This window comes from Bos indicus, chromosome 9, assembly GCF_029378745.1.
Source record: "Bos indicus isolate NIAB-ARS_2022 breed Sahiwal x Tharparkar chromosome 9, NIAB-ARS_B.indTharparkar_mat_pri_1.0, whole genome shotgun sequence".
NCBI lineage: Eukaryota > Metazoa > Chordata > Mammalia > Artiodactyla > Bovidae > Bos > Bos indicus.
In genome coordinates this window covers 42,011,001-42,036,067 of record NC_091768.1, presented here as the reverse complement: position 1 = coordinate 42,036,067, position 25,067 = coordinate 42,011,001, and the positions used below count along the sequence as shown (strand labels likewise).

At 34.2% G+C, this 25,067-nt stretch overlaps 1 protein-coding gene across 1 annotated transcript in view; it reads left to right on the top strand.

The window, feature by feature from the left end:
* Positions 1–25,067, top strand: part of AFG1L (AFG1 like ATPase) — a 197,836-nt gene that overhangs the window by 77,293 nt on the left and 95,476 nt on the right. Inside the window, exon 7 of the mRNA XM_019967261.2 lies at positions 13,755–13,813. Within this exon, the coding sequence (XP_019822820.2) occupies positions 13,755–13,813 (59 nt within the window). The remainder of the gene's footprint in view (positions 1–13,754; positions 13,814–25,067) is intronic.

Genomic DNA, 25,067 nt, shown 5'->3' with positions numbered 1-25,067 from the left:
CTCTGACTGGCCTCTGAACCATACAGTTGCAGAGCAAACTAGAAGCTTCCTAAGGATAGGGTGCTGAACTTAGATTTGAGTTTATAGTTTTAGTCCAACCAAGGTAATTTCCTGCTAAGACAAAAATATCAATGGTCTTCAGAAACAGAATCCAGAAGGTCCAGAATACCATCCAAAGGTGAAGAATGAGGAGATATTACCCATTCTCAAGAGAAAAAGCCATCAGCAGATAACTACTCCAATATGCCCCGGATATTGGAATTAGCAAACAAGGACTAAAACAAGGACTGTAACTATAATTTAGGGGGAAATGAGGTAAAGAAAATATGTTTGTAATGAATGAAAGGATAAGGAATCTCAGCAGAGAAATACAAACCATAAAAATACCAAATTTAAATTTTAAAACTAAAAGAAGACAGTGTTTTAAATAAGAATTCACTTCAAGAGCTTAATAGCAGAATGAGGATAACAGCAAAGAGCCAGAGAGAACTTAAAATTACCCAATGTGAAGAAGAATAGAAAATGACAGAAGTAAAGAAACAGAGACTTAAGAATTTGTGGAGCTATAACAAGCTTTCTAATATATTTTTAATTGGAATCCCAGAAGGCAAGGAGAGATAATGGGTAGAAAAACTTTTGAAGAAATAATGGTCAAAAATTTCCCCAACTTGGGTGAAGACATAAATTTACAGATTCAAGAAAACCTCAGTGAAATCCAAGCAGAATAAATATAAGAAAGTACTGCTTAGATACACTGTAATTGAATTTCTAAAAGCCTAAGGTAAAGAGGAAATCTAGAAAGCAGCAGAGAAAAATGACGTTAAATACAGGGAACAATGATTAGCTCTTTTTTTAAAATTTTATTTTATTTTATTTTTTAACTTTACAATATTGTATTGGTTTTGCCATATATCAACATGAATCCGCCACAGGTATACACGTGTTCCCCATCCTGAACCCTCCTCCCTCCTCCCTCCCCATACCATCCCTCTGGGTCGTCACAGTGCACCAGCCCCAATCATCCAGTATCATGCATCGAACCTGGACTGGCGACTCATCTTGATGACTTCCATTAGAAACTGTGGAGGCTAGAGACAGTGGAATGACATCTTTAAAATGCTGGGGAAGAAGTTATCAACCAAGAATTTTATATCAAATAAAAATTTCCTTCAAGAATAAAGATAAAATAAAGATATTCTGATATCAAAGAAAGCTGAACAAATTCATTAGCATCAGATATGCAATACAAGCTATTCTAAAAGAAGTTCTACAGGTAGAAAGGAAATGATAACAGACATTTGGACCCTCAAGAAGAAAAGAAGAGCATCAGAAGTGGTAAATATTGGAGTAAATATAAGTAACTACTTTTTATTTTTAATTTATTAAAAATAGAAATGACTGTTTTATGAGATATTATAACATCATCTGTGGGATTTATAATGTATGTGGATAGGATGCAAATGACACATAGTACGAAGTGGGATGTTTAGATGGACTTATATGGATGCAAGGTTTCTACATTTTTTTGTGTGAAGTGGTATGATATTAATTCTAAGTGTGAAAAGTTAAGGATACTGGTAAGCTTGGAAATATTGCAGGTTTGATCCTCAGTTCAGTTCAGTTGCTCAGTCGTGTCCGACTCTTTACGACTCCATGGACTGCAGCACACCAAGCTTCTCTGTCCATCACCAACTCCTGGAGTTTACTCAGACTTATGTCCATTGAGTTGGTGATGCCATCCAACCATCTCATCCTCTGTTGTCCCCTTCTCCTTCTGCCCCCAATCCCTCCCAGCATCAGGGTCTTTTCCAGTGAGTCAGTTCTTTGCATCAGGTGGCCAAAGTATTGGACTTTCAGCATCAGTCCTTCCAATGAGTATTCAAGACTGATTTCCTTTAGGATGGACTAGTTGGATCTCCTTGCAGTCCAAGGGACTCTCAAGAGTCTTTTCCAACACTACAATTCAAAAGCATCAATTCTTCAGTGCTCAGCTTTCTTTATAGTCCAACTCTCGCATCCATACATGACTACTGGAAAAGCCATAGCCTTGACTAGATGGACCTTTGTTGGCAAAGTAATGTCTCTGCTTTTTAATATGCTATCTAGGTTTATCATAGCTTTTCTTCCAAGGAGCAAGCATGTTTTAATTTCATGGCTGCAGTGACCATCTGCAGTGATTTTGGAGCCCCACCCCCAAAATGTCTGTCACTGTTTCCATTGTTTCCCCATCTATTTGCCATGAAGTGATGGGACCAGATGCCATCTTCTTTGTTTTCTGAATGTTGAGCTTTAAGCCAACTTTTTCACTCTCCTCTTTAACTTTCATCAAGAGGCTCTTTAGTTCTTCTTTGCTTTCTGCCATAAGGGTGGAGTCATCTGCATATCTGAGGTTATTGATATTTCTCCCGGCAATCTTGATTCCAGCTTGTGCTTCATCAAGCCCAGCATTTCTCATGATGTACTCTGCATATAAGTTAAATAAGCAGGGTGACAATATACAGCCTTGACGTACTCCTTTCCTGATTTGGAACCAGTCAGTTGTTCCATATCCAGTCCTAACTGTTGCTTCTTGACCTGCATACAGATTTCTCAGGAGGCAGTTCAGGTGGTCTGGTATTCCATCTCTTAAAGAATTTTCCACAGTTGTGATCCACCCAGTCAAAGGCGTTGGCATAGTCAATAAAACAGAAGTAGATGCTTTCCTGGAACTCTCTTGCTTTTTCGATGATCCAGCAGATGTTGGCAGTTTGATCTCTGGTTCCTCTGCCTTTTCTAAATCCAGCTTGAACATCTGGAATTTCATGGTTTGGTTCTAGACCACTGCAATAAAGCGAGTACTACAATAAAGTGAACAACATAATTTTTTTTGACTTCCTAGTGCATCTGAAGATTTTTTTATACTACTGTAGTCTATAAAATGTGTTAATAGCATTATGTCTAAAAAACAACATATACACCTTAATTAAAAAATATTTTATTGCCAAGAAATGCAAATCATTATCTGAACCTTTAGTGAGTTGATATCTTTTTGTAATAGTAATGTAACCAAACCCAGATTTGATTGCTTGCTGCTCATAAGCCAATAATTTGAGAAGCAAGTGTCAGTAGAAAAGAAAGGTGCTTTAATCATAAAAGGCAGCAATCTGGGCAGAAGGTAGACTCATGTCCAGAAACCAACTCCAAAAATTCTGCTTAGCCATGACAGTTTTTAAAGGGAAAAATGGGGTTGGGCAAAGAATCTCAGTGAATCATTGAAGTAGGATGTTGGGTTCTGCATCATTCTCCATTGAGTGCAGACTGACTGACTCTTCAGATGTTATCTTGCCTTCATGATCTGCCTGCGGGATTGCTAAAGAGGCTGTTGGGGGTAGAGAGCTAGTAATTTTGTAACTGCTTGGTTCTTCTTTCTTTTTGTATAGGAAAAGAATCAACAGATTTGACAAGGCATGGTACAGCATTCAGGAGAGCTTAAATCAGGAGTTAGTTTCAATTGCTTAGTAACCTCATTCCTATAATTAGACTCTTAATTATAGAGGGGAGCAGAAATGGACAAGCAGGAAAGGGGTAAAAGAGCTACTTTCAGTAACATAAAAGGTCACTAACTGTAGATCACCATAATAAATATAATAATAAGGGAAAAGTTTGAAATATTGTGAAAATTATCAAAATATGACATAGAGACATGAAGTGGACAAATGCTGTTGGAAATATGGTGCTGATAGACTTGCTCATGGAGAAGGCAGTGGCACCCCACTCCAGTACTCTTGCCTGGAAAATCCCATGGATGGAAGAGCCTGGTAGGCTGCAGACCATGGGGTTCCGAAGAGTCGGACACGACTGAGCGACTTCACTTTCACTTTTCCCTTTCATGCATTGGAGAAGGAAAGGGCAACCCACTCCAGTGTTCTTGCCTGGAGAATCCCAGGGACGGGGGAGCCTGGTGGGCCGCCGTCTATGGGGTCGCACGGAGTCGGACACGACTGAAGCGACTTAGCAGCAGTAGCAGCAGCAGACTTGCTCAACACAGGGTTGCCACAAACTTTCAATTTGAAAAAAATTCAGTATCTGCAAAGCTCAATACAGCAAAGCAGTATAAAATGAGGTTTATATATTGTTATCCCTAGAACAACAAGAAAAATAAAATAAAGGCCAGCTGACAAAAAGTAATTTTAAGATGTATTCAAATAATTTTTAAAAAGGCAAGAAAAGAACAGATGAAGAAAAAGCAGAAGAGACAAAAAGAAAACAATAATTAAATCATAGCCCTAAATATTAAATGCTAAATGATTTTGAGAAAGAAGAATGGAGCTGGAGGAATCAACCTTCCTGACTTCAAACTGTACTACAAAGCTTCAGTCATTAAGACAATATGATACTGGCACAAAAACAGAAATACAGACCAATGGAAAACATAGAAAGCTTGGAGATAAATCCATGCACCTGTGGGCACTTTATCTTTGACAAAGGAGGCAAAAATACACAATAGAGAAAAGACAGTCTCTCAATAAGCGGTGCTGGGAAAACTGGTCATGTACGTGTAAAAGAATGAAATTAGAACACTTCCTAACACTGTACATAAAAGTAAAGTCAAAACGGATTAAAGACCTAAATATAAGGCCAGGAACTGTAAAACTCTTAGAAGAAGGCATAGGCAGAACACTGACATAAATCACAGCAAGATCCTTTATGACCCATATCCTAGAGTAATGGAAAGTGAAATGAAAGTGAAGTCCCTCAGTCGTGTCTGACTCTTTGCGACCCCATGGACTGTAGCCTACCAGACTTCTCCACCCATGGGATTCTCCAGGCAAGAATACTGGAGTCGGGTGCTATTTCCTTCTCCAGGGGATCTTCCTGACCCAGGGATCGAACCCCGGTCTCCTGCATTGGAGGTAGACGCTTTAACCTCTGAGCCACCAGGGAAGCCCCAGAGTAATGGAAATTAAAACAAAAATAAACAAATGGGGTCTAATTAAACATATGAGATTTTGCACAATGAAGGAAACTAAGCAAGGTAAAAAGACAACCCTCAGAATGGGAAAAAGTAATAGCAAATGAAACAACTAATAAAGGGTTAATCTCCAAAATATACAAGCATCTCATGCAGCTCAATACCAGAAAACAATCCCATCAAAAAATAGGTGGAAGACCTAAACAGAGATTTCTCCAAAGAAGACATACAGATAGTTAATAAACACATGAAAAGATGCTCAACGTTGCTCATTATCAGAGAGATGCAAATCAAAACTACAATGAAGTATCATCTCATACCAGTCAGAATGGCCATTATCAAACAATCTACAAAGAATATGTGCTGGAGAGGGTGTGGAGAAAAGGGACTATGCTTGTATTGTTAGTGGGAATGCAAATTGAAAGTGCCAGTATGGAGATTCCTTAAAAAACTAGGAGTAAAACTACTGTATGACCCAGCAGTACTACTACTGGGCATATACCCTGAGAAAACCATAATTGAAAAAGACACAAGTACCCCAAGGTTGATTGCAGCACTATTACAATAGCTAGGACATGGAAGCAATCTAGATGTCCATTGACAGATGAATGAATAAGGAAGTTGTGGTGCATATACACAATAGAATACTACTTAGCTGTAAAAAGGAATGCATTTGAGTCAGTTCAAATCAGGTGGATGAACCCACAGCCTATCATACAGAGTGAAGTAAGTCAGAAAGAAAGACAAATATTGTATATTAATGTATATATATGGAATCTAGAAAGACAGTACTGATAATCCTACCTGCAGGACAGCAAAGGAGATGCAGACATAAAGAACAGATTTTTGAACACAGTAGGGAAGGAGAGGATGGCATGATTTGAGAGAGTAGCATTGAAACATATACATTATCATATGTAAAATAGATAGCTAGTGGGAATTTGCTATATGTCACAGGAGACCCAAAGCCAGTGCTTTATGAGAACCTCAGTTCAGTTCAGTTGCTCAGTCGTGTCCAACTCTTTGCGACCCCATGGACTGCAGCATGTGAGGTTTCCCTGTCCATCACCAATTCCTGGAGCTTGGTCAAATTCGTGTCTATCAAGTTGGTCATGCCATCCAACCATCTCATCCTCTGTCGTCCCCTCCTCTTCCTGCTTTCTATCTTCCTCAGAATCAGGGTCTTTTCAAATGAGTCAGTTCTTTGCATCAGGTGGCCAAAGTATTGGAGCTTCAGCTTCAGCATCAGTCCTTTCAATGAATGTTTGATTTCCTTTACAATTGACTGGTTGGATCTCCTTGCAGTCCAAGGGACTCTCAAGAGTCTTCTCCAACACCATTCAAAAGCATCAATTCTTCGGCGCTCAGCCTTCTTTATGGTCCAACTCTCATCCATACACAACTACTGGGCTTCCCAGGTGGTACTAGTGGTAAAGAACCCACCTGCCAATGCACGAGACATAAGAGATGTGGGTTTGATTCCACATCTTGAGATGCAGGTTCAATCCCTGGGTCAGAAAGATCCTCTGGAGGAAGGCACAGCAACCCACTCCACTATTCTTGCCTTGAGAATCCCATGGACAGAGGAGCCTGGTAGGCTATAGTCCATACAGTTGGACAGAGTCTGAAGAGACTTAGCACTCACACACACTTCAGACTCCGAAGACAACCTTTAGGGCTAAAGTGAAAGCTGTTGGCTGAGCCTCAGCCTGTCACAGTTGATAATGAAATAGATGGTTTTAAAAGTTAACCGAAGAGTCGAGGTCTTTGCCACTAGTTTTTGCCTGACGCTTTGGGGTCGTCTTTGTGTATGGGGATTCCCCAAAGTACCTAAGGTTTGTTTTCTCATTGAAGACTCCAGTCATGATATTTCCATTCATTGATTCTGTGTATAAAATGAAACTCTGGTGTGAAAAACTACTTCATTGGTGTTTGACCTACTGCAGTAAATATATAAATGTATGGATGGTAGTATTTTTGTAATCAAGATTTTATGTAACATTTTGTTGTTTCTCTTTCATTGTTTTTTTTTTTTAAAAGGATCCTGTGGAGCTTTTTCCTTGGACCCTGGTTATCACTGTTACAGGAAATTGCAGCATTTAAAATGTCATAGGATATCTAAAATGGGGGCTGGCAGTTATTATTTGAATAAAAAGATGGATTCAATTTATAGGACTATTCATAGAATTGATGGATAGGATTTCATCTTCCTGACTTCTCTAAAGCAGTTTTCATTCAAAATATTAGCCAAGGATACATGTGGTAAATTATCATCAACAACAATAAATGTGTAGATGACCCTAACATTTCTTTCAGATTTTTAAATCTGTGTGTTGCTAAACAAATTATTGACACTAGCAATGAGAAGGAATGAGCACATAACAACATGGATAAATTTTAGAAAGATTAGAATGAGTTAAAGCAGCAGCAGTATACAAAGGAATATATACTCTATAACTTCATTTTTATGGAGTTTTATGTAAGGTTTTATGGTTTGCTTTGGAGATTTTAGTATATATGCTTAACTTATCACAGTCTACCGTCAAGTGATATTAGACTGTTTCAGGTATAGTGTAAGAACTTACCATAGTATATACCCATTTTTCTTCTTCCAAACTTTGTGCCATTGTTTCCATACACTTTACTTCCATGTTATAAATCCCACAGTATATTGCTATTATTTTAGCTTGAAATTATTACCTTTTAAAAGGATTTAGATAATAATTTTAAAAGGCTCATATTTGCCCAGAGTTGCCATTTCTGGTGCTGTTTACTCCTTTATGTGTTCCAGGGTTCCATCCAATATTATTTTTCTCCGTGAGGACTTCTTTAAACGATTTCTTATGGTTTTGGTGTTTTGGGAATAAATTCTTACAGCGTTTGTATGTCACAGAAAGTCCCTACTTAAGGAGATATTTTTGTACAGGGTAGAATCATATGTTGACAGATTTGTTTCTTTTATTTTGACCTTTAAAAATGTTGCTCCACTGTGTTCTGGCTTGTGTTGTTTCAAATGAGAAGTTAACTATCATTCTAATCCTCCTGTATGTAATGTATCTCTTTTTTCTCTCCTTTCCTTTGGCTATTTTCTATTGCTACGATCTAAAGCTCACTAATATTTTCTTCTGCAGTATCTAATCTGCTGTTATTCCCATCCAGCATATTTTTTGTCTCACATATTATAGTTTCCATTTTGAAAAATTCTTCAGTTTAAAAAATATATATTTTCTTTATTTGATATGCTTGCTCTTCCAGCTGCTTGAACACATAGAATATAGCAAAACTGCTTTAATGTTCTTTTCTTCTAAATTTATTATCTGTGTCATTCCTTGGTCTGTTTCTGTTGACTGATTTTTTTCTTTTTGTTCTGGGCCACATTTTCCTGTTTCCCTGCATGCCCAGTAATTTTTGTTTTTTATTAGATGTCAAACAATATGAATTTTACTTGATTGGATATTGGATATTTTTTGTCTCTATATACATTCTTGAGCTCTATTCTCTTTCTTACAATTTGATTCTTTTAGCTATTGCTTTTAAATTTTGTATGGCAGGACTAGAGCATATTTAGTCTAGGACTAATTTTTCTTGCTACTGAGATAAATCCCTTCTCAATATTCTGCTCAGTACCCTGTATATTTAGAAGTTTTCCAGTCTGTCTAGTAGAGATAGGCACTATTCCTAGCCATGTGTGCACCCCAGTGATGGTTTCCTTGAGTACTTTCAAACGATTCTTCTCTTGGCTTTAGGTAGCTTCCTCACACATATATGCTGATCAGTACTCACCTAGGGACTCAGTTGGGACCCTCAGCAGGTCTTTAGCACTTTTTCACTGAGCAGCTCCCTTTTCTCTGGTACACTGATTGCCCTGTGAACTCTAGCTACTTTTTCTTCCCTAGAGTCTCACCCATCTCCTCAATTGGGGAATCGGAGCCAGGCTTTGCTTGGGTTCCCCCTCCTTGTGCATACATGCTTAAGTTTCCTGTTTTCCAGGCACAAAGTGCATACGTTTCTTATTCTCAGAGAGAACTGTCCCTTTTTTTCTGGTGTCCAGTGTTTATATAAAGCTGTGCTGACCAGAACTAGCATTATGGAATGCCACTCTTGAAGTCTTCCCGCAATAGTGTATTCAAGGAAAGCTTGTTAGAAAATGTGGATTTGAGCAGTAGATTGTATAGAAAAGAAAGTAAAGTCATGAGCTGGGCTCACTCTTGACTGAGCCTGGGAGCTGACATGAGCCTGGGATACCCATGCTTTCTTTCTGCTTCGTGGCACCCTGATTATTTTTCCAAGGGACTCTAGTCCCATTGTTACCTGCAAAGCTGCCTTTGAACCCAGATGAGATGAATAGTTCTCATTCTTTATGTTATGTTTATACCTTGTATCCTTTTATACCCTGTATCATGGTTATGATTGGTGGTTGTGTCTGTCAGCTGCAACAAGTCCAACTGGTTACGCTGTGGTTCTGAAAAAATCTATCAGTTTTAGCCTCATTAAAGATCTTCCTCTGAAATTTCTAGATATACTAATTACTAGCTGGAAATCAGCAAGTTATTTTAAAAAATCCTAGAGCCAGTTTCTTTGTCTGTAAAATGGAGGTAGAAATATTTGCTGTGTAGGAATATTAAGATTGTTGTTTGTGTGAAATGTCTAGCAAATTGCCTGACTCCTGCTAGGTATTCTGCAGATGCTAGTTCCTTCTTTTATTTATTTTTTGTCCTCAGCAATCATTTCAGTGCAAATAATAGGAATACACGAATGTACATTGAATTGATTATAGAATTGTAATATGCCGTCAAATGGACATATTTAATTCACTATAATATCTGCACATTTGGTATAATATTGTTTGAACTCCAGTTAGATTTTTTAAAAGAAGCCAAGTAGCTCTTCCTGCTTACATGGCCTAAAGATGCCATTTTGTTTTAATCTACACTAAAACAAGCATCTCCTGGAAGGGTAAATCAGATTGCTTCCATAGAATCATATAAGTATTTTATGTTAATTTTTAGGAAAACTCCTTTTAATTACCTATCTTAAAAGTTTTTCTTACTCAAAACCCCTATTTCTTATATAAATAGGTGTTATTCATCCTGGTCGTTTTGACAGTGGATTTTAAGGAAAAGATCTACATGTCTGTGGGCATCTCCAAAGTATTTATGTAGATCCTTGTAATTACTTTAAAAGTCCTCTTTGCATGTATTTCATCTGTAAGTATTATTACAGTTATTCACTGTGGAGAATGTAGAGGTCCTTATACCATTCTTAAAAACTGAATGTCCAATGATTCCAGTACTCTGTCTTATATGACCAAGTGCTCATTTAGCTCTGGTTAGTGATCATTTGAAAATTGTAGGCAAGAACTTCTGTTAAATTTTAAAATGCTATTTAGTAAATAATGACAAATGTTGATTTAAATATATTATAAAATCTTTATGTCTAAGAAAAATAATATTAAACAACTAAATATTAAAAATTCTGGTAGCTAAATAACATTTCAAGAGATGTATCTATTGTATTGATAATTAGCATAATATTTGAATTGCAAAAAACTCTTCAGTTTAACGAGTACAGTCCTTTTTCACTTAAGTGTCCTATAAAAACCTAAAGGTTTTCAAGCCAAATGAATTCTGTTTAGAATTTTGTTTAGAAAATACTTCCCAGATCATGAAATTTGAATTATATATCCTTTTAAAGGCTGATTTTTTAAAAGTTAAACCTTTAAAACTTAAATCTCAAAGATTTAAAGGCATTATTATTGTACTTTAATTTTGCTCGGTGGAAATCTTTTAATCAAGAATATTACAAGTGGGCCTTTACATTTCTCATAGCCATTAACCTTCTGAACGGTGCATGCCTATTAAACTACATCTTGAATGAATGCATGCTAAGTTGCTTCAGTTGTGTCCAGACTCTGCGACCCCGTGGACTGTGGCCTGCCAGGGTCCTCTGTACATGGGATTCTCCAGGCAAGAATACTGGAGTGGGTTGCCTTGCCCTCCTCCAGAAACTACATCTTAGGGTGTGCTGTATATGTCCATTCAAAAAGATTTTGTGAGTAAGACCAAAAGCCAAAACGTTACTTAACATAGATAAACTTTCATTAGTGTAATATTTTGGTTTTAATTCTGTAACATTTCATTTTTTTTTATATTCACTAGTGTTGTGTATGTTTCTTTCCCTAATAAATTTTCAAAGAGCTTATTAAGTCATAACTGACATACAATAAATGGCATGTTTTTAAAGGATACAATAATAATACAATAATTCAGGACTTCCCTGGTGGCTCAGATGGTAAAGTGTCTGTCTACAATGCAGGAGACCTGGGTTCGAGCCCTGGGTTGGGAAGATTCCCCTGGAGAAGGAACTGGCCAATCCACTCCAGTACTCTTGCCTGGAAAATCCCATGGATGGAGGAGCCTGGTAGGCTACAGTCTATGGGGTTGCAAAGAGTTGGACAGGACTGAGTGACTTCACTTTCACTTTTACTTTCAATACAATAATAGTGACATAGGTATACATCTGTGAAATCACCACCACAATCAATATAATTAACATTTCCATCACATCCCCAATGTTCTTCCTCCCTTTTTTCATCTCTCCCTACCATCGCTGTCCCAATCTGTCCCTTCTTGAGAAAACTGATTTGCTTTGTATTGCTATAGATGAGTCAGCTTTTTTAGAGTTTTTATACATGGGATCACACATTCTGGTACTCTTTTTTTAAGGGGTGGAGGGTATTACTTCTTATACTCTGTATAATTATTTTAAGATCCATCTATTTTTTGGTATGCATTAATAGTTTGTCTTTTTTATTGCTGAGTACTATTTCACTATGCAGATGTGCCACAATTTGTCCATTCACCTAATGATGGCCATCTGGATTCCTTCCAGTCTTTGGCTGTTACAGATAAAGCTACAGTTTCTAGCTGTTATGATAGAGCTGCTTGTAAACATTGTGTGTGTTTAAAAATTATTTCATTTTTGATTTTTACTACTTACTGGCAGTCATGACCGTTGACTCTTTATCACATAGCAATATTTTTATGCACATTCCCTAGCAACTTTATAATTAGGGAAGACTATGAAAACATCTTACTTTAAACCCATTTCCTACATTTTACCCATTTTACTCATTTGATATATTGATTATAGGAAAAAAAGACCTCATTTTGAATTTTGAGATCCTCACAGTCTGGCTAGTATTATCTTACTTTTTGTAATATCACTAAATAAGAATTTTAAATGTAACTGAATTTAAAGCCTGTAGTCCTTAATTAACCAAAGAGCTTATGCAAATACTTTCTCCGCTATAATGATGTTATGATGAATATTTTTCTAAAGAGAATAAATGTTTTCTAATGACCATATTTTATTTCCAGAAGTAAGTGTGGCAGTTGAAATCTTAGTTATTAAATTTTCTTTAAACAAAAAAATACAGAAAGGAGCCTATAATGCAATACTTAAAAAGGAAAATTGAGACATTAACTTGTAATTTTTATCACTTGGAAGACTTTACTGTTATCTTTATACTTTTTTATTTTTTAAATCTTATTACTTTATAGAGTTGACTTTTAAAAGGAATGCTTTATTTATTTTGGCTGTGGCATGCAGCTTGTGGGATCTTAGTTCCCCTACCAGGGATTGAACTTGGGCCCTCGGCAGTGAGAGCACAGAGTCTTAACCAATGGACTGCCAGGGAATTTCCTAAAAGGAATGTTTAATATGCAATAAAATTTCAACCTTCTGAAAAAATATTCCAAGTCTCCATTTTTAACAAAAAGTATGCAGAGCTTAAAATTTGTTTCCTTATTCCTACTTACTGGTCCTTAATAATGTGTGCTTATGTGTGTGTATATGTGTATGAACATATACCGTGGCACATATATAAAGCAACATTCTAAGACAGTAAAAACTACCTGTTTACGATATAGAACTATGTTAAATTTATAGTCTATTAAGAATGGAGTTTTAATCTTTAGGTAGTTTCTTTCTTTTTTCCTTCAATTTTGGCTGCGCTGGGTCTTCATTGCAGTGCACAGGCTCTTTGTGGCACACAGGCTTTTCTGTGGTCGCAGCACGTGGGCTCAGAGTTATGGCATGCAGGTTCTCTAATTGCAGTATGCAGGTTCTCTAGTTGTGGCACGCAGGCTTAGTTGCCCTGTGGTATGTGGAATCTTAGTTCCCCGACCAGGGATTGAACCTGCATACCCTGCATTGGAAGCCAGATTCTTAACCACTGGACCACCAAGTAAGTCGTTAGGTAGTTTCTTTTAAAGTAGAGTGTCCCTAATGTTATTTACTTTAATGACAAATATATAACTTTGACACAAATACATACACAGTTCTATCTACTGGTATGTTCTCTTAAAAGGCACTGTATTACACAGTTTTCTGTACTGAGAACTTTTATTATGAGTGAGGTAAGGGGGATATAATTTGTTTCCTGATAGAATCTAGGTGTTCAAATATTAATAATTTTAAATAGATCATCTTTTTATGTTGAGTTATTGATTTAGGATCATTTGTGATATTGTCCAAATTTTTTGCTTGCATTTTATTATAGTTTAAAGCTAATTTGGTCGAAGGTCTTTTGATGTTCTTTCTATGATTGTTATTTTTTTCTATTTTTAAGAACATAATAAATTTTGTATAGTACCAGAATAGAGATGAATTTTGGTTATTTTTATTCTCCTTCACTTTTTTATTTTTTTCATCAGTAGAAAGCTTTATTTGCTAGGCTAAAATATAACCTAACATTATGATTTAGGCTAAGTGAAAAGCTAATACTAATTTTTTCTTTCAGATCTCTATAAAAATGGACTCCAAAGAGCTAATTTTGTCCCATTCATAGCTGTCCTGAAGGTAAGAAAAATCACTTACTTGTGTTTAGTGACTAATATCATATTGATTGGTAATCAAAGACTTTTACAGGATCACTATGGTCTTGCATTCAAATAGAATTTATTTTGGTATTTATAGTAATAGTTAAAGATACTAAAGAAGAAAGAAATCTTTTTTATATAGTATTCATCAATTTGTATGCAGGAAAAATTGCAAAATATGGTATAAATTATTGTCTAGCTGAAACATTTGATAGTTTGCATTTTATGAATGTTAATTTGAGGTTTGCTCATAAATATTATAGTGGAATGTTTGAACTTATACATTGGTTTCTGAAAAAATATTTAATGTTCCTTGTTTCCTTCCGGTTAATGGCCATTAACATGTTTTCCCAGCTATTAAAGTTTCTATTTTAGAGTAGCATTATTACAAAAATATTCTAATATATTTAAATGTGATTGCCATCAAGTTATCATGAAATTATGTCAAGTTGAGGCACATCGTTTAAATATTTGTGTATATCACCACTGCATAGAGTTTAAAATAGTCTTCATTACAATATGATTAAGAATAAAGTAGCCACTTTTTTCACTGTTAATTTTAATAATTTTTAATGTAATTATTTAATAATGATTCTACCAATATTTATTGGGAACCTACTATGTGCAAAGTACTACATTAGGTATAATGGATAATATGTAATAAGTAAGTTGTGTTTCTTGCAAGTCATTTATAATCTAGTTGGGTATATACTATGTACCCAAATACCTCTAACAAGCAGAATGTGATAAGTATCAGAAAGAAGCACATATGCCCAAATATAATTCCTGTAATTCTCAGGTACATTTTTCACCGTCCATAAAAGCATATCCAAAGAAAGGATAGAACTGTATTTTTTTTAAAGACATAAAACTCAAAAATTCTTACCAAGAAGGAGGAGTAAAAACATTTATTTTCAAATATTCTGAAGATGTAGTCAGACAATCTTTTTGAAATATACTTCAGTGGGAGCTATTGTTAGTGCCAAACTTTATTCCCTGTGCTATCCAAACATCTGTTTCCTTGACCAGTTTTAGGCTCCCAGAGGATTTTAATTTCTCTGAGATATTTATAGATGTAGGAAAAAGTACTTTTTGAAGATTTATGCTGTTAATAATTTTTTCCCCTTTATATTCTTATTTTACATTTGAGGAGAAGGTAGATTTGCAGTATTTTCTCCACCTGGGAATCTAAAGTAATGTGGTGTACGTAGATACCAAAATATAAACAGGGAAGCTAAGAAAAATAGATGCTAAAAATAGTTTCTTCATGTAGCATAAAACACACAAAGTATAAAGGGAAGGCTCACAGAATGTGACAAAAGGTTCTCAGACATCTTTGTAGCTATACATTTTTTTAAACCCCAAACCTTAGTTTTTGTGATATTTTAATATATCATTGCTAATAGGCAACAAAATTGGCCAGGTTGAATTTAATTCCTTCCCTTTCCTACCCTTAATTTTTTTTTCTTTTTGTTATTTGGAAACCCAGCCATATTTTTCCATAGATACAAAAATATAAATGGAATAACTATAAAAACAAAGGAAAAAGAAAGCAGTGATGGGAATGTCTTTCTCTCCCATGTTTAGAGGATTTGTTAAGTAAATTATAGTATGGTCACATGAGGGGAAATAGTATAGTTATTTAGAATGACATTTTCAAAAATTGTGTGATAATGTAGAATAATGCTCAAGGATAATGTGAGTGGAAAAATACAACGTAAGTATATCTATTACTCTTCTTGGAAATAATATATATACATAGAAAATACTGAAAATAAATATCCCTAAATGTAAACAGAACTTTTTTCTGAATGATAAGATTATAGATGATTAAAATTATCTGTTTTAGACCTTTCAGAGATTTCTGGAATGATATTGAATTATTTTTATAATAAAAACTTTTTAGTGTAAGTAAATTTTTACCCACCCTTCCTAGAAAATCAGCAGACCTGAATAAGACTACCCATATTAAAAACTGAGAAATCAGCAGAAGGTAAAATGAACTGAACATGGGTTCCATGTAGAGACTATTGAAAAAATGAAATGGCAGCAATAAGAAGGAAGTATCAGGAGTAGATGGGGGAAAGGTAGGCATGAACTAAACAAGTAAGAACACATGAAAACTTGCTTTAGAAGAATTATCCCAGGAAATGGCAGATTTTTTCCAGTTAAAACTTTGCTATATTTTAAAAGAAACTAAAGTTATGGTACCAATGAAATAAGAAACCAGAGATGAAAAACTGTAAGATTAGATGAAAAATAGGCTGGCAGAGCTAAGAAAAGACTGAAGGCAGACCCATTAAAAAGTGAAAAGCATCTTACTAAAAGTAAGTCAGTGAATCAACACTACTGGAAATAAAACCAGTGATAAAGAGATCAGACTTATGAAAAGAAATCACACAAAATGAAGCCAAAATAGTCAGAAACTAAAAACTATTACAGCGAAGGTGTTAGTATGGAAACTAGACAACAGATCAAATATTCACATAGTTTGTATTTCTAGAAAAGAAAACATAAAGATAAAATAGAAGAATAATGTGCTTTTCTGGTGTAAAATTAAACTTAAAGGATAGAGAATCCTACAGTTATATAGAAGAAGAACCAATGGGGAAAAAAATCAAGCTGGACTGAGACTTTTTCACCTAAAGTTGGTTCTGAAATAGTGTAGAATAGTTTTTACTAAATTGAAAAAGAATAGATGTACCCTCTTGTCAACTGCCACTGTTATGAAAATCCAAGCCCAAAATGTGTATTTTTGGATATATGGTAATGCAAAAATTGCAATCCTCATGAAGCTTCCTGAACAAACTAAGATTTTGCCCAGTCAAAATTAATAAATTATTAATGGAGATATTATGGTAAGAATATATTGGTGGTGGTCACTGAATTTGATTAAATAGTGTCTTCGGTATTGTCTACAATCAGACAATAAAGTTTTTTTTTTTTTTTTTTTCATTTCATGTGTGAACTTCTGTAATTAAGCTAACTACAGAATGCAGAGTATAAAAAAAGAGACCTCAGCCCACACTAGCAGTTTGAGTAGAGGACATGGCACATGTCAGGAGTATTTCCAAAGAGCAGGTTATGAAAAATAAGTTACCAGACAAAGCAGGAAAGGGCATTCAACTTAGAGGAAAAAGCACATGGGAAAAGCATGAGAATTATATAGATTAAAAATGTTGTGCTTAGTACTCAGCTCATTGAATTTTCATATAATAGTAACTACTGTTCTTCTGTTTACTTGAGGTTTGGGATTTTATTTAAAACTCAGATTCCCTTCACCCAAAATAAAAGCAGAGTATGTTTTGTATGTAAGTATAAAGAAAAAAACATTTTGGCAGTTAACATTTCCTTATTTATATAAAAAGATGGTTAATATTATGATTATTGTGCCTACTTGAAACTTCATATCACTTAATATTCTGATTTTGATGATTTATTCTTGAAGAATCTCTGTCTTGATTTTAATAAAACCTAGGTAATTCTTTTGAAGTATGTGAACAGATACAGTTGTGAAAGCATTTGTCGTTATCTACATAGCACCAGTTTATAAAATTAAATACATCTGTCTCAGTCTCTGCACTGCAGTATTTTAGAGTAGACTGATAATCTGTACCAGGGGTTAATAAACTACAGACAGTGGTCAGATCTCACTTGTGCCTGTTTTGGTAAATAAAGTTTTATTGAAAAGCTTAATGCGCGTTTCTTTATATGTTGTCTATTTCTGTTTTCCCACTGTCATTGCAGAGTTGTGTGATTGTGGCAGAGAAGTATGGTCTTTAAAGCCTGAAATGTTTACTCTCTGGCTTTTTAAAGAATTTCTTACCCCTAATCTATGCAATATACAAAGGACAGAGAGACAAACAACTGTTAAAAATAACACACTAAATAGCACTTGTTTTCTATAAACTTGCTCTATGTGGCGGAAAACGTGTCAGCATAGATTCATTAGAAGGTCTTGGAGAAGGTGACATTTTGAGAACTTGCTGGATAAATGGTTGACTGAAGGGAGAATGCTTGATGAACTAAAGGCAAGAGAGTGGGCCAGCATCAGCTTCAAATAATTTGGTAACCTGAGAAATATCAGCTTTGTTAGAATGTCTCTGTTGTATACATTTAAAAAGAATAATGTCTTAATTTGAGCATAATCTCACTGCGTTGCATGCATTATTTGAAACTACTGAAGTTAAAAGAAAAAGGGGACCAATTGATATTTTGGTCCTAAGAAAGTTTCTTGGGTTAATTTCATCTAGACTATTATTGGCCTCCTTGATAAATGAATTGCCTGGCAAACACTGCTCTTCCCATTTGGTCAAATCTTGCACTCTCATATTTTGGAGGATGTTTTCTGTTTGGGTTAAAAAAAATCTCTCTCTGTTCACTCCATCACTTACACCCACATCAACCATTTTGTTTGATAAATTCTGTAATGAGCCCTGAAAGAGATAAATGCTATCATAATTTTTAGAGTTAAAAAAAACTCCGTGTGAATTTCATTAACTTTCTTTTTATGATTTTCTTACTTCATTTAACAGTATGGACAAATCTAAAATAATTCCCCTTGGGAAATATTCTTATGCAATATAAAAATGTAGTGTTTTTGCCACATGGTAATAGATTCTATTGTCAATAATATAGCACTTTAACTCTCATTGATAGTAACATTTTAGAAAACTATTTCTTAAGTTTTTTATTTCTGTTTAAAATTAAGAGAGTTAGATGATTAATAGATTATTGAAATGATAACTGTAAGTTGATCAAAAATAACCAACAAGGGATTCGACAGTATAATTCTCTCTTTGATGAGTGTCAGATGAAGAAATTAGAAAAAAACAAGATACTAATATTAACATTTATAAATGTGAATTTTCCCTTTCCTGATGAAGACTTGCCCCTTTGGAAAGCATCATAATCTGCTTTAGTTTAACATTTGTTGAGTTGAAATATGCAGTACATAAAAATACTTTGTAATCTAAGGTAGTAATAGTTTTGTTATTATTATGATTTTTATAATATTTGTTTAATGTTCAAGCAATGACTTCATTTCTTCTACTTGGTTGTTAATGTTTCTAAGCTGTTATGCATCCTTTATTTAAAACTTAAAATAAATTTAGCTAGGTACTAGCTTTTGTGTTTTTGTTTCCTGAGGAATTTTTCCTGAGGGATTTTATACCTACTGTGAACTCTTTGAGGCTATTACCATGGTGTGATCTCTAGTTATAAACTAGCAAAATTGTGTATAACCCTTATATAAAGTGCTTCAGTGTTCAGCCTTTGTTCAGCCACCTGCATTAGGATTTATAGACTTGCTAAGTGTATGTTTGCGTTTTTTTCCTGCCACAATTTTCATTTCATTGGTGAAATTGATTTGTCAGTTTGTTCATTACCACTTTCAATACTGGAGCTTTCACAGGGCTAAATAATCAGAATCAGCCTTTGAGGTCAGTGTCAGCCCCGCTGACCTCTACTGTGTTGTCACCTGAGTCAGCCTAGCAAGGATTAACCCTTTGTTAGTGTGATAATGTCTTTACTTATGAGTTGGCTTTTTAATACTTAAGATTGAAAGAAACAAAAAACAGAACAAAAGTAGTAAACTGAACTCCAAAAGTGAAAAGAGTTTTGGCTTTCCCCTACAAATCACTGAAGTATTTATTTGAATTTTAGTATTTAATATTTTAAGATATAAAAATTACTGTTTGACTTGTAAAATATTCCTATAATTGCCAAGTTTGAGGCAAATAAAGTACTTAAATTACCTGAGATATTTTTATAAACCTATTTTATATATATTTGAGGAAAAATATTTTTTAAAAATTGGCTTCAGTACAAGCACTAAGCTTTATATGTAGTAGTGTTTTGTGCTGTGTCCATGAAATTAAGAAGTATCTAGAATAAAAATTGTTGTTAAAGGACTTAAAATGTAATTCTTGTCCATCTTCATACCAGAATGTATACCTTCTATTAGTCTGAGCCTACCTATGTAAATGTAACTTGGGGTGTATGCCTTTTAAAATATTATTTCCCATAAATATCTTATATAAAATGAGAATAATGATTTCCCATGAAATATTTAAATATATATTTGTATCTGTATAATTATGTATAAAATATATATAACTACATATTTATATCAAACTGGAATATAGCAAGGTATTGCTTATATGTAAAACACGTACTGTTTAGGTCCTGAATTCTCTTCTCTTAGAATAATAAATAGTTATTTTTGGTTAAATTACAAGAAATCAATTCTTTGATGACGAAAATGGTTTAAGGGAAGTGTGTCTTAAATATGAATTAGTTGTTTCTTTGACTCATGAGACAAATTAGTTTAATTACATGTGGCAATTTTCTTGGCTAGTGATGTAATGTGAAATAAAATTCTCCCTTTCCCCTCCCTGAAAACTCAAGCCAATTAATAGAACTTTTAAGCTCTTTGTCATAGGCCACCATGGAGGTCTGCAGAGAAGAACTTTAATCCAATAAACATTTCATTTAGATCATGAAAAGAAAGCCTGAGGAGAAGCTCCTGTAAGAGAGGGTGTTACCATGATTCCAGCCATGAAGAGATGTGAGGAATTTGCCAAATTAACCAAGAGGTCCTCATATTTAACGCATAAATGTGTCAAAACTAACAGAATAATTATTTAATTTGCTTGAACTCTATATTGAGAAAACTCTAAAAAGCCATGACTGTTTTCTTCAAAGCCTTCACTGTTGGGCTGGATGGACAGGGCAAAGGGAGGTTGTGAGAAATCCAGATAGCAAATAACACTGGCCGGAGCTGGTCAGAAAAGGGAATAGATAATTAGACGTAATTAGCGTGTATGAATTGTTGTCTCTCTGCCCTTAGCTTGAATAAATTTTGAAGAAAAAACCCTAGTGGTGAAAATCCTTTGATGTAGGAAGAGTCATTGTGGCTTGGCAGCATAAAGGCAGTGTTTTATACTGCTTACATAATGGTGGTGATACAGAAAGAGTGAATGGATTCGCACTCCCCTGTCTGCTTTATAGCTAGGACTTTTGGATTCTCTTGAAACAAAATGCATCACAAGTTTTCGGTTGCTAGTAATGAGGTAGCAGCAGACCTCATCAGTGCTCAGAGGAAGCCGTCTTTAGCTTTTGTTTAAATCTTAATCACATTTTTTTTTTTCCTTTCTGGGAAATCTGTTTTCTTGAATCAAAACTTCTTTTCTCTGCTTTGCTTGTGCCTCCAATAAGATAAAGGAATAATGTTCAAGAAAACTTAATAGAAGAGTCAAACAAAAATTATCACATTAAAGACTTATTTTTTTTTGTTTTTAATTCCATGTATAAAAGATGCTTATTATATTACTTTTTGCCTCATATTGGTAACATTTTAGTGAGGCTGCTTTATAATATGCATGAGAAAACATATAGTGATTTTAGATTGACTTTCAAAAGAATTTACTTTTCAAATTGAAATTACACAAAGTAAAATGATAACTATGTTTCTATTTCACTGTAGTTAAGTTTTTAAATGGAAATCAGTTTGGTTTAAAAATATCACTCAGTAGATTTACCATAAACTTTACTTAACTTGAGGTACTTATTGGAAATCCAGGTTTGGGAATCTGGTTCTGTATGGGTATTCGATATCTACTACTGGAAACACAAGAAATATCCTTGAGAAAGCATTGCATTTATTTTCAAATTTTCTAAGACCTGAGACAGTAAATCATCTAAAATGTAATAACAATTTATTCAGGTAGTTGAATTATGTTACTTTTGACTATCTAAAATATTTTTAAAAATTAGTCCTCAGCAAAAAGAGAAATTAGTGGGAGTGGCTAAAACACTTTACATATTATCTTCAATATCAGAATAGTATCTCTAAGTTTATATTTCTGATTAATTTTTACCCTGTTCCATCAGCTCTTTTGGAATTGTAGTTTTTAAAAATTTGCCCTTCAGATACTTCAGTGTTCAGATTTCCTTCTAATTAATATCCTTCTTTTAGCATATTTTATTTAAAAGATTTTCTGTGGTAGTTGTCAGTGATCCATTTCTTAATGTGTAATCTGTGAATCTATTTTTATAAGTACTGCTTTGCTTTAGTGTATTTTTGTTCTGACATTTTGATTCTGGATAGACTTCTTTCAAGCCACAATGCTCTGAGATGCTTTGGCTACTTAACCCGTTTTGCATATTGTGCCATTTGTAGAATAAAGTAGCCTTTTATACTTGAAGTTGATTTGAACTCTGAAAGGCAACACCTGAACATCTCACAAAACTGGATAATTATGGCTGATTGTGTTTTTCAGGTATAGGTCACAGGAAATTCATTTGGGGTAAAGTATGTACAAAGCTAAGAAATATGCAGATTTTCTGTTGTAGGATTGTGTAAAAATTATTTACAGTTAATACTTGCATAAAGGTTAGAAAGGTTGATGAAGTGATATTTAGTTTTGCTTTACTATTCACTGCATGTCAGAATGTAATTATGACTGATTCATGAAACTGTCTTAGAAACGAACCATCTTTATTAAAATGCTGATCAAGATAAGAGCTGACAGTAATAAAGAATAGAACATTTTAGTCTTGTTGCTTTTGAATGATTGCTAATTACCCCAGAGGTCATGTATAGTGCTTGGTAGGATTCATTGACATTATTTCTTTTAAGTCTGCTGTTTCAACAACATCTGAGCATGAAGACGCAAACTGTATGCATATTGAACAATAGTTTGGCCAAGTTTTTAAGCCTTCAAGATATCCAAGAAATATTTTTCTGCTATAATAAGTTTAGCTTCTTTCTCAAAATTATAGTATTTCAGGGGTGCTTGGTCCAAAATACTTTATATATTTATTTACTACTGATTGTAGTAACTGATCTATACCTCCCATTTTTAAGTTGGTGTTAAATAGTATATGTAGGTTATTGAGACAATGAATATACAGACAAGCACATAAAATTAGTAAGAACAAAATGTAGATTGGCGCTTAAATTAGACTTAATAGAAAAGACTTCTTAATGTGTAATTAGAATGTACCCTTAATATCTGTGGTTAGTGTTCAATTTGTTTTTGTGGTTATTAAATGTAAATTTTGTAATTTGTTTCTAAAGACATGTGGAAGTCCTTTTAGTGTATTCCTCAGCCAATAGTGAATGAATAATAATTGCTGGGTTTCATAGATTATAAAGATATAGCTCATCAACTGAATAAACTCTGGCATAATGTCTAAAATAACTTAAATTATTAAAACTCTTAAAACTGAAAGTAGAAGAAACCATGTAGTCATGTCACATATTTACATGGTTTCCATGATATAACAGAAAAAACAATGGATTGAGAAGGCTGTCTGTTGTGAACCTGGCTCTGTTATTGACTTTGGGCAAGTTTTAAGTCCTAAGCTAGCTAGTCTACAGAAGTGTGATTGCCCAAGAAGCTCAAATATTACACCTTTGTAAGATAAAATAGAAGATAAAATATTTAGATTTTGACATGCACTTAATAATGCTTAGTCACTGTTGCAGTGAGGAATATTGTCCTGAGATGAATCTTGCCATCAAGGAAATCAAATTCTAGTCAATTTAGAATTAGAAACACCAATAAATAATTATAGGAAAAATATCATGCTACAGTACAAAATGAGTGAAGAATGATTAAATGTATGTTGGGAGATTACAGTGTTAACAGTTATATAAAACAACAGTGTATTAAAATAAAGCACAAATTCTAAATAAGTTTTCTACCTTCTATACTGCTGGTAATTTGGGGGGAATGAGTGAATAACATGGAAATTTATGTGAATTTTGAATGGACTCCTTTTAAGTGTCTACAAATTTCAGAAGGTCGATGAAACTGGAGCTTTGTTTTGCCTTTAAAATTAAAAAAATTTTTTTTTGCTTTCTTTGTGTTTTGTTTTTTGTTTTATGTGTTTGGCCTTTTAATTTCTCTATTTGGATGTATCACTACCATCATTCTTAGTTTAATAATCATGCTTATGATATGATACTATCGTGCTCTAATTGGAATGAAGCAGAGGCTTTCTTGAGAAAACTGCACAAGGTTTAGAAGGGAGAAGGTGAAAGCAGAGGAGGGAAGCTAAAAATAGTTTCAGTGTATGTGGGAAGTTACCTGGCATGGAACTAAATAAGGTATGAGTAGTGAGAGATGAGAAATACAGAACAGAAAATGTACAGAAACTCTTTTTGAAAGAGGAGAAAGGGAGTTGGAAAGGAATTGTGCTCTTAAATTTTAACTGGAGGTTAAGGAGGGCCTATTTAACTTTGGAATATCCTCACTATGTGTGGAAGGCAGACTGCAAACACAGGGATATACATGTTAGACATTTTGTAATTTGGGGGTGATTGTAAATAGGATGATAATTCACACTGTTTAACAACTGGTACAGCATTGACAGACCAATCAGAACAGGTGCTGGCCTATGAACAGCCTGTCATGCCATACTGGTATGAGCTAGTGAGTGCCCGCCTTGCCTGTAAATAAAAGCATGTATATATGCGTGTACGTACAGGGTGTCAGTTTGAAGGAGAAACGTTTATCTTACCGCCTTGTGGTGCAGTGGAGGTAACTGACTCATGCGTAAGGTCACCCAGCTACTGGCAGAGCTGACTCTAGGTTTCCTGCTTTTTATTGAGAGTTCTTTCTTCCAAACCATGTTGCACGGTGTGTGTGTGTGTGTGTATTAACATTATATATTCATTATATTTATATATTATAATCTTACTGTCATTGGGTAGAATTAATTATATTTTCAGTTGCTTTTATCAATAAGGTACTTTTTATCCTTTACCTTTGGTTATATGCAATGATAAATATAGTGATATCTCAATATTGTTTTAGCTAATAGCTTAAACTTTACTCTTCAGATCTTTTATCAGTGATAAGAATAAGCTGAAAGATTGCATTTGTCTTCTTTCCCTTCCTCTTTTCATCTTCAAATAAAAGTGCCAATGAACAGTGAAGTGACAAAAAGTTGAGCAAATACAATGAAGAAAGAGCAGAACCAGAGTTTAGAATATTTATAAATGCTGCCCTGGTTACTGAAAGTCTTCATAATGAACTCTCTGAAAATAGAAATATATTATTGAGGTTTCATTTTTCTTATTATTCTGGAAGTTGTGATTATAGTGTGAATGAATTGTGTGCATTATGGACTTTGCATATTTATAGTGCAGTTATATATTTTGAGATAGAAAAGTTATTTACCTCTGATTATTGTTTAGGAGAAGGAAAAATATTGTGGATAAA